The sequence below is a fragment of the Lactuca virosa genome, chromosome 8 (genome assembly GCF_052849685.1).
Source record: "Lactuca virosa cultivar CGN04683 chromosome 8, Lactuca_virosa_CGN04683_v6, whole genome shotgun sequence".
NCBI classification, from domain to species: domain Eukaryota; kingdom Viridiplantae; phylum Streptophyta; class Magnoliopsida; order Asterales; family Asteraceae; genus Lactuca; species Lactuca virosa.
The window spans coordinates 261,059,403-261,070,823 of NC_136433.1; the positions used below are offsets into that span (position 1 = coordinate 261,059,403).

The window sequence follows — 11,421 nt, forward strand, 5'->3', positions numbered from 1 at the left end:
GGGCTTGGAATGGTGAAAATGAGGAAAAATGACTAAGGGCCATATATATATATATATATATATATATATATATATATATATATATATATATATATATATATATATATATATATATATATATATCATGGAGTTTACGGCCACCATGAGTTTACGGCCGTAAACTCATGGTCCTTGGTCGTAAACTCCTCTTTTGAAGGTTTATGGCTTGCTTGATAGGTTACAACTTGAGTTGGCACTTCCATTCACTTATTCCTTTGATGTACTAAGTTCAGAATGCTCAAACAGACTCTAAACAATGCCAAAAGTTAGCAGGAATAAGTCTAACTTTGATTGGATTGAATGGTTTGTACAAGATTGAAATTTCGGGTTGTCACAGTTAAATGCAATGATATCCTCCATGCAATAAGGAGGTGTCAAGTATTAGGATAATCACCATTTTTTTTTAAACCGAGAATGGAGAGGGGATGAAAGAAGAGAGTATTGGGCTTAAATTCATGTGTAATTGATATTGTATTGTCCCATTAGGGATTTTCGATCCATGTGGGCCCACATATGAGTTTACGGTCCAAAAAGGGTAAAGAAATTGGTTTTCGGCCCAATAAGGCCCATGAAGAGTTTTATGACCCAAACATTAATGTTTAATGAATTTCGGCCCAATTAGGGCCCAAATGTGGATTCTTGGCCCAAAAGAACCAAATTGAGGATTTACCGGCCATTAGGCCCAATAAGAGAATCTTGGTCCAACAAGAGTTTGAACCGGACAGGTAGGGTTACAAGCCCAAAGTTGAGTGAGTGTAGTGTATTGATTTAGGTTTAGGTCTTCACGAGTGAGTTTTGATTCGAATTGTTGTTTTTGAATGAATAACTTTCATTGTATCAACATTAGGGTTACAAGATATGCTAGAAGTTAATTACACATGGACAAAATTTTCTAGCCCTAAAATGCTAGTTGTGACACCAAATTGGTATCTCCAGTCCTCAATTTGCTGGCTACTCAGACTACAATCCATTAGACTTAGCCCAAACAATGCAGCAAGTTCACCTCAACACTAATGACCCGACTTGGTATATGGACTCGGGCGCCTCGACACATCTTACTTCCGACCCGGGTACAATTTCTAGTCCCATGATTACTTATCCTGTAACCTCTATTTTTGTTGGAAATGGTTCTAGTCTTCCAATTCATGGGTCTGGTCATACCTCATACACTACCCCATCTCATTCCTATGCATTAAAGAAATATCCTTTTCACTCCTTCCATTATTAAAAATCTTTTATCTGTTTGCAAATTTACTATAGATAATCAAGCTTCTGTTGAATTTGACCCATCTGGTTTTTCTATAAAGGACCTCAAGACTGGAGCTCTTCGTTCTCGTCATGATAGCATGGATGATCTTTATCCTTTTACAACACCAACTAGTGCATCCGCTCTTATTGCCACTTCTCACGATCGTTGGCATGCTCGCTTGGGCCATCCAGGCGTTTCTGTTTTAGATTTACTTCGTTCTAAATTTTCAATTACTTGTAATAAACCTACAACTTCTTCTTTATGCAATGCTTGCCAATTATCTAAACATACGCGGTTGCCTTTTTATGATTCAAAATCTATGACTTATGCACCATTTGATATAATTCATTGTGATCTTTCAGTCTTAAGCAAAACCGGTTACAAATACTATATGGTCCTCATTGATAATTTTACTCACTATGTATGGGTCTACCCTCTCAAGTATAAATCTGACACTATATGTCGATGATATAACATTGAGTGCATCAGACCCCAGTGTTCTCCGCCAGATTATCACTTCTTTGTCGCAGGAATTTGCTATGACCGATCTCGGTGATCTTCACCATTTTCTGGGTGTCACGGCCACTCGTGACAAACATGGTCTATTTTTGTCACAAGCCTCTTATACTCGTGATATTCTTCAAAGAGCCTCTATGGCGTCCTGCAAGCCGTGCGCCACACTAGTGGATATGTCCACAAAACTTAGCGCCACTGACGGTGAACCAATTGCTGATGGTACTCTCTATCGCACTCTAGCCGGAGCTCTCCAGTATCTGACGTTCACACGCCCAGACATTGCATATGTTGTTCAACAAGTCTGCCTGTTCATGTATGCTCCTCGTAAGCTACACTTTCATTTCATGAAGAAAATTTTACGCTATCTAAAGGGTACCATAGACTACGGTCTCCAACTTGTTGCATCTTCGTCACACACGTTAACAGCCTATTCTGATGCTGATTGGGGAGGATGTCCTAACCCTCGCCGATCCACTTCCGGCTATTGCGTTTTTCTTGGCAACAATCTTGTATCCTGGTCTGCAAAGCATCAACCAACTATCTCTCGTTCAAGTGCAAAGGCTGAATACCGTGGTGTTGCTAATGTTGTTTCCGAGACAACCTAGTTAAGAAATCTCCTACTTGAGCTTCATGTTCCGCTTCGCAAGGCAACAGTTGTTTATTGTGACAATGTGTCTGCAGTCTATTTGTCACAGAACCCACTCCAACACAAACGTACCAAACATGTAGAGATTGACATACATTTTGTGTGTGAAAAGGTTCGTCTTGGTCATGTTCGCATTCTACACATTCCGTCCTCCATGCAATATGCAGATATCTTCACTAAAGGGTTGCCACGCTACTTGTATCAACAGTTTAGATCCAGTTTGAGTGTTCGTCCTTCCCCAGCTCAAACTGCGGGGGAATATTAGCCGATTATATTTATTGTTTGTACGTATCTTTAGGAGATATACTTCTGTCAATATTTGATTGTATATTTGGTATTTATCTCAACTATATATGGTAGTTTTGCATTGTATTGGTCCCTATATATAGGGCGTTGATTATCAATAAGAAGAGATCGATGGATGATACCATAATCACTTTTATTTACCAACGACTTTTCTTTTTCGAGAAAGAAACATTTGTTTGATAACTGTGTATTATTTAGAATTAAAATCCTTTTGATAACATTTTACCACTATATATCCACCATAAACCCTCACCTTTGTATGTATTTGTTCCTATGAATCCCGAATACATATCTTGTCACTTGTTACTTCACTGATTTCTAGTAAATAAACTACCTAATTCTTGATTTCCAATAAAACTTGTACCACATTCGTAACCACCAACTTTGGACACATTATCTGAAGTAGCAATTTACTTCAATACTGACAATATACTTTATTTCTTTACCCACAATAGCAGCAGATTTACATTTTTGATGAAAATAGCAATGTCACTTTATTTTCTTATAAGACCAATAATAGAAATGTACTTATATTTCCCAACCACAAGGGTAAAGTACTTTATTTGTTACGTATTAATAAAAGTACATTTCTATTGTGTGTAAGTATAATTTGTTAACATAAACCAATATAAAATCATGTCATTTCATATATTAATGCTAAATAACAAAAGCTAATGAATCAAGAATTCTGTATCAAATTTGTTGTAACATTTATAACAATCAACTTTACGAAGAACCCAAACCCAATTTATTGCATACTCTCTACCTATACCGCTACATAACAACAACCGAAAAAAAAAATTTAAAAAAAAATTAGATTTTTAGACAAAGGTTTTACCGTACTGTGTTGGCTATCCGTTGATGGTAATTGACATTACACTGATACCGACTGACTCTCATGATGTAACTTCTACAAAAAGAAGATCGTTTGTTATACAGAACAGAACAAAACAAAACAGGACAGGATAGAACAGAACAGGATGTTTTCTAGTGTGTTTAGTCAAGTGTAGGAAAAAAAAAGTTAATGAATATGCTTACTGGTTTTGTTGAGTTGACTATATGCATAAAGAATTGCCATTATAACGATAAGAAAAGCAATCTGCATATAAAGATCATATATGGGATATTGTTAGAAGATGGTTGTGGTTGAATTATTAGGATTATAAGGGCATTTTAGGAAATTTGAATCCCTCACCAGAGGTGGACCGTAGGATGAATCGTTGTCGGCTATGTAAGATTTCCTGATGAAGGCCAAACAATTGGAGAATCAGAACAATTGCAAGAAATAGCAACATACTTTACTCTTTTGACCATTTTGCCCCTATAACTTATGTTGTTAAACCATAAAATGACCATTTTGCTCTCATGTTCTTCACCAAAGTTATTAGCCATTTCATTATCTTCCTTAATTAACTTAATGTTCTTTATTGATTTGTTCATGTTCCAGACACCAATAATTTGTAAAATCAAAACAAAAGGGACAACATTGAGAGGAAAAATCATAACTAAATTAAATTGTAATTGAAAAAATATATATTTAAAATATATAAACTACAAATATAATAACAACAATGATTTAAAATTTTAAAAGAATGATATGCTAGTGTCATGTGGACATAAATGAACCCATTTTTTTGCTTTTTGTATCCATATAATTACTTTTGGTCTTGTTAAATCCATTAAAATGACCATTTTGCCCTCATGATCTCTACCTCCTTTTGTACATGGAATAGGAAATTAAAAAAAATATATATTTGAAATACCTTTTGTGGAGGGTGCCAGAGTCCCTGCAGATTTTTAGGACAACTTCTATCCTGCTTACTGTTGTATGAGCATTTGGATCTTTCAAGTTAACCTGTTATTTGTTAAATACATAAACCCCCCATTAAAACTCAAGAAAAAAATTTTGTTATTTTAAAAAATTCATAATACAATAAAACAATAATAATAATAATAATAATAATAATAATAATAATAATAATAATAATAATACCTTGGACCTAAGAGACGAGGAAAAATCATAAAATGCACCATACACGTCTGCCATGGTTTTAGTCTGATCAATTATTTTTGCAGTAAGACCTAAAAACAAGACAAATTACTCCAAAGGTATAATTTTGGTTATATCTGGATTTATAATTTATACAATAACATTTCACATATTCCCAATTTTTGTAACAAAGTAAAATTTTGTATGTAAAAATAAGTAACCATGTTTCAACAAGTTACCTCATGAATGCTTACTTATGGAAATATGTTTTACCTTTTTATCAATTTATGCAACAATACAATGTATTTTTTTCAAAAAAAAATAATAATAATAATAAATCTTACCACGTCTCAATTTCACTACCCCTCTGAAAACTCCAATGTTATTGTAGCAAAGAGTCAGAGTTCCAATTGCCATAATCTAATACAAGATCACTCAAATTCAGTTAAATGTCCATAAAGAATACTTAAACTGCAATTCTGCATCTTGAGGTTTAATTTAATAATTCATCATAGATTTTTAATAAACAAAAAATATCAAAGGGTAAATTTCAGGGGAATAGCAAAATACTTTACTCTTGCTACAAATAGGGGCGATGTAGCTTAATTTATTTACCAATAATAACAACATACTTATACTTTTTATTGATAAGGGTTTTATGCAGAAAAGTCCCGTTATTTTGGGAAAAAAATTGATAAAGTCCTAAATGTTTTTTTTTAATAGAAAAATCCCGATTATTTAACATTTTGCCCAAATTAATGAAAAAGTCCTTTTTTTATTTTAACACGAAATGAAAGATTAAGTGATTTTCCAAAAGATAATGAGACTTTTCTTTTCAAAAAATAAAAAAATAAAAAAATTTAGGACTTTATCAAAAAATTTCCCAAAATAATGAGACTTTTCCGCATAAAACCCTTATACTTTGACTTTGAGCCAAAATGAAATAATCGGGACTTTTATGTTCAAATTCTTTTTGGGGGACTAAAGTGACACTTTTCCGAAAATATTGGGACTTTTTTGACAATTTCCCTTTTTTACCAATAAAGAATATACTTTATATTTTTCCCATAATGGAAACATACTTACACTTTTTTACTCATAATAGCAACGTTTTTACTCTTAATAATCATTGTGGTTGAGACAGGACACAAAGAAAACAGCTTATACTGTGTTTGACAACATTGGACTGGGATCGGAAGATGTCAATCGGACAAAATTTGCAAAAGACAAAAATGTCCTCCTCATCAATCATTAAAAATTGCCTACAAAGATTTTTTAGTCTAGACTAGGCTAATAATGTCCTGTCTAGCCAGTACTGTCATGTCATGTCATGTCATATCATGTCCTGAATGGGAAAAAAAGGCAAAAGGAATACCTGAGGTATAGCACAAAATTTGAAGATTGCTGGATCACGTATTCCGGATAAATACTTTAAACAATCTTCAATATGTATTAATGCGTTTGTAATCATATCATTCAGGCATTGAATGGCCTTCACTGAATTCTCTTTGTGTTTCAAGTCCTGACACACATATTATCAAAAACTGATTAAATGGAATTTGACAAAACAAGTTGTACTGCATTTGACATACATTAAAAATAGCCCTAAAAACCTTTCTAGGGCTATTTTCAAAGAGGAGGATGAGGAGGGGCATTCACGTCTTTTTCAAGACAAGACATCATCCCACCTTTTTACGTGGGAAAAAATATTGCAATTTTTGTCTCCATTGACATGAATTCTAGTCCAATACATGCCAAATTCAGTACAAGAAAGTTTTTGAGATTAGTGACATTGAGAATTTTTTTTTTTTAAATAAACGAAAAAATATTATGTGTATATATTTATACCTCTGGTTTACTCGCGTATTTACTCCAGACCTGGCGAGGCCAATAAACACGGGATTTGGGTTGTTCATTTATGTCCTCAAGAAAATCCCTAACAATGTTTGTTTTCTGCAAAATGGTACAAGAAATAATAAATATTAATGTAGTTCTATTAATTTATTTAAAAATATAGAAGTTGATTAAACAAATATAAATTAAATGTTTGTAATACATAAGTGTATTCTATATGATATGCATTAAGATAATAAATAGATCAATGTAATTAAATGGTAAAAGTAAAATAGCAAAAAGTAATTTTTTTAATTAATATGTGAAACCCAAAAAAATGACATGGCATTTCAAATTTGCAATTCAACTTTCAAAATATGTAAGATGAAAAATGACTAGGCATTGCAAATACCATTTGAAAGGCCTTTGTGTTAATATAGGATGCTCTTATAAACAAATAAATGAAATTACATTGATTTGTGATTGGGTGGATTTTTCAAATTACAATGTTGTAATATAGGATGATATTATGAACAAATAAATGAAAGTACATTGCCATGATTACCTGAAGAAATAAGCCCATTGAATTGGAGGTAGATTCAGGAAACATTGCTTCTTTTCCTGAGGCATAAAATAGTTTTGATAATCCTAATCCAACATGTCCAGCAACATAATGACAATATTCATCATAGTCAGCCATGCTTACAACTTCCTGCAAAAAGTCAAAATAATCTTTTCTCACAACAAAGAAAGAGAGAGAGAGAGAGAGAGAGAGAGAGATGTTGACTAAAGTTTAATTTTGTCCCACTGACATGGGTCCCACTTTAAGCAATCATAACATGTACCTCTTTGCATATAAACTTTGCCATTCCTGCACCCATTTTCATGGTAATATCCTCAATTGCCTCCTGATAACTGCACAATAGTTGAAGAGTTTGTAAATAAATAACATGTGAAAAAACACATATAAGTACATATCTTGAGTAACAAATTAGATTAGTTAATCTCACAAATCTTCAGAAGGTTACTTCAAGTATCTATTTTGCTCAAATCTAAGCAATTTAGGATCCCATTTGTGTCAATCATAACAAAACATGTTGTAGTTTGTACAATGACTTGGACTGATGTTGATGTGACAAAAATTGCAACTTTTTGCCCCACCCAAAAAGGTGGAATTTGTGGAAAAAGACATGAATGCCATCCTCATCTAATTCAATCCTATCATGACCCCAAATGATAAACCCAAAAAACATGATGAGAAATGTATCATTAATGCTTTCGGTTATGTTGATTTAAAATCCATCAACTTTACAAGATACCTAAGATTCCACAATCAATAGTTATGTGTAAAAGCAACCTGCCATTGAGCTCCAAAAAGGCAGTTGAAACATGATGAAATTGGTCCATGAGAATCCTGTATTCCTTAGTACCACCTTCAGAAAAAAGAAACAACTAGAATCAGCATGTAAATCATGTATGATGGATAAGATCTCAAAGATTTAAGAAGAGAAGGCAATACATTCAGTACTCACATGAGAAATTCCAATCAGGATCATAGATATGGCGATGAAATTCCATCAAAATTGGTATCTTCACCATAGTATCTATCTTTGTATCATCCTCTGGTCAAAAGGAAAAACCATTTCTATTACTTTCTCAGTTAGTCAACAAGAAACACACATATATATAACATACAAGATTAAGTTTTGTCCCCTTTATGTACATTAAGTTAAAGAGAAACAGCATGTAAGTAAGGATTACTGTCTTTTTTATTAAATAGGTGGATCACAAAGACCTTGTACTTAATGTGTTTGTTACACAGGACATGATTGACAGGAGTCCATGTCCCACCTTTCCAAGTAGGACAAAAAATTGCAATTTTTGTCTCATTGACTCAGTCTAGTTCAGTCAAATGCATAGAAGACCATCTGTTATGTCATATCCTAATAATAAATGGGGCCCAAAGGTGTTAGTAGGCTACCTAATTTGTACAAAAAGTAAAGAAGCTACAAGTGATGTAAAATAATAGAACCTACACATAAAGGTAACAGAGCATACCAACAGTGTCAAGGGCTCGAAGAAGCAGATAGAAAACGCACACCTGCATCAGCAGCATGTTGACAAGAGAATGAGGAAATCCAGCAATATTTTAACAAAAAGCTGAACTTATAATGAGATTGTTGTATCTTCTACAGATTAACAAAGTTAGCATAGACTCCACAAATTTCAATGCAGCAAAGTGTCCACCATACAGATATTTCTTTGTTATGATCTCAATACCAAAATTAAGAAAATTCTTTTCTTGCTGCTAACATGGAAGATAAGAATAAGTTTTCCATTGTGTTTACACTTATTGCTCATTGATAGATATCAGAGTGACAGAAAACAAGGAGTGAGGTGCATCATGTTAATAGTTTTCACTTAAATGTTTGATTGGCATAATAAATTCAAACACCTAAAAACATACTTAAAGCTTGCAACATTTTTATGATTAAATTAACTAAACCACTCACGATCCTGAAAATCTAAATACTCTAACGTAGAAGGAAAGTCGATACAACAAGACGTTGCAGGAATGTATTTAATTCATCCATTCATAATCCACAAAATCAAAATTCTTAAGAAATTTTGAAATATATGCGTCATATAGACGTGGATTGTCGATCAATTTCACAATTCGCATTAACGATCGTCAAACGAAAACCAGCTGATACAGCGAAACATTAAATGTATGTATGTTTTGGATTCATCATTCACACATTCGCATTTAGCAACCAACAATTTTGACGAAAAATTGAAATCAACACATGGAATAAGAATAATAAAAAGAAACAAAACGATAAACGCGAGATCGCATAACTTACAGCGTCACGAAGCTCGGAGCCAAGCTGTTGAATAACGAGGCCGAAGCTTCTAGAAACCTTATGAAGCATTGAATAACAAAATCCCCAGTGAGGCTCCGTCGGGATCTGTTTCTCCGCCTGCTTCGTCGCCATCATGAGCTTCATCAATGGATAAAAATCATCCGGATGCTGTAGCACCGCCTTTAAAGTCCCCATTGTATCGTGACTCATTTCAACGAGATGAATGTGCAGATCGGAAGAAGAAATATCAATGGGATTATAATGAGATTGTTGGAGTTTGTTAGGATTAGGAAGGGGATGATATTATGGGGGCTGGAGGGAAGGGAAATGTAGGCCGGCCGGTACGTTTATTGCTAATGCATGTTAATGTGTTATCGACCGCTTGTCCAAATTGGTGATTCTATTTTCACATATAATTATAATTAAATTTAAATTAGATAAAGAGAAATCACAATAAATAACAACGTATTTTTACTTATAGAAATATAATTTCAGATTAATATTTAGGGGGTGTTTGGATAGAGAAAAATTGCTTATTCCCACAACATATTTTCCTCTAGTGGCTTTTTCATTTTTCGTAACAATTTTTTGGCCACTAACAAGCTATTGAAAAACTATTATAAAACTTCTTTGTGGATACTCTAAGAGAGCTTTTTCAATATGATTATTTATGTTTTGATTATGTAGTTCTCTATTTGCAAATGGTTAAAAAGTTATGAAACGTAGCACATTATTGAAAAAGTTCAAGAGAAGAGCTTCTTAATTAACAAACTCATTTCATTTTACAAAAGTTTTAATTTTTGAAAAGACTTTTTAAAAAGCTCTTATCATGGAAGTTCTAAAGAGGGCAATGAACTTTGGGTTATATACAAAAAAATACCAATAATTTTTTTTTTGTATAATTATTACCATTAATCTTTTAATTTTGTATATGTCTACCATTTCTCTTTAACTTTGTATAGATTTATTAATAATCTTTCAACGTTGTTTAAAATGAATACAATTGAACAATTTTTATATACATTTATCCGGTTTCTAGGTTGACATGACATGTCATGTGGCTGCTGAAGTGAATTTTTAGCTGACATGACAACCACATCTAAAAAAAGTGATGTTAGGATTCGAATTCAGGAAATTAAGAAGCAAGTGCGCCTAATGTTTGGTGTTTATCACTAAGCCTTTCATTAGTATGTATATATCTTCGAACAACGTATTTTTACTTATAGAAATATAATTTCATATCAATATTTAAAGGTTTATGTTACAAGTTTATATTTCATAAACAAAAAATTTACTTGATGATAACTAGGTTTTTATTTAGTAACCGTACAATAATCTAGGGTAAATTTGTGTGTTGTATTGCATAGAAAACACGTATAAGGGTGTCACACCCCCGAACCGAGTGAACGGCGGAAACGTCCGGGGGCGGATGACGCCGTGTACAGTATCACAACAATTGCATAATAGAGATCAAAGCATTACAAACATTGTATTGATAATTTATTATTTACATTGTATTTGAATCATTGTTTGACTCCAAAAGCATGCAACAAAAATATAAGACGTAACAATACTAAGCTCCATCTTCACCAAAACATGTGTAAGTACCTGTCTATTGATTCCCTGAGAATACAAGTGGTTTTGAAAAGAGAGTGCCAACAATTAAGCTGGTGAGTTCATAAGTATTTTATATGAGAAATAAGTGTCTTTGTTCCTTGAAAATGATAGCATGTTCTTCCAGAAAATCCAATATTTTCTTTGTATGTAATGTAGTCTTAGATGTTCCAAGACTAATATGTATAAGTATTGTTGTACTTTGTAGTAGTATAGTGTAGTTTTATATCTTTATAAAACTAGTTGAATGCTTGTTTCCAGAAATGTAAACTATCTTGTATTAGAAAATAATGTACTGTAATTGTATCTGTGTAAAACCTTTTGTATGTTTCCTGAAATGTAACTGTATTAACTCGGAAATAAT

The 11,421-nt window shown here is 32.9% G+C and overlaps 1 protein-coding gene across 1 annotated transcript; it reads right to left on the reverse strand.

The window, feature by feature from the left end:
- Window positions 1–3,495: 3,495 nt before the first annotated feature.
- LOC145132676 (squalene synthase 2-like) lies at window positions 3,496–9,777 on the reverse strand. Its single transcript, XM_079067563.1, has 14 exons — window positions 9,444–9,777; window positions 8,638–8,680; window positions 8,112–8,201; window positions 7,937–8,012; window positions 7,425–7,494; window positions 7,145–7,291; window positions 6,595–6,699; window positions 6,122–6,268; window positions 5,091–5,166; window positions 4,750–4,838; window positions 4,520–4,611; window positions 3,952–3,997; window positions 3,795–3,855; window positions 3,496–3,666 (listed from the first exon to the last, which is right to left on the reverse strand). Exons 1-14 carry the CDS (start codon window positions 9,651–9,653, stop codon window positions 3,653–3,655), a joined length of 1,266 nt encoding a protein of 421 aa, XP_078923689.1. The 5' UTR covers window positions 9,654–9,777; the 3' UTR covers window positions 3,496–3,652.
- Window positions 9,778–11,421: the final 1,644 nt, after the last annotated feature.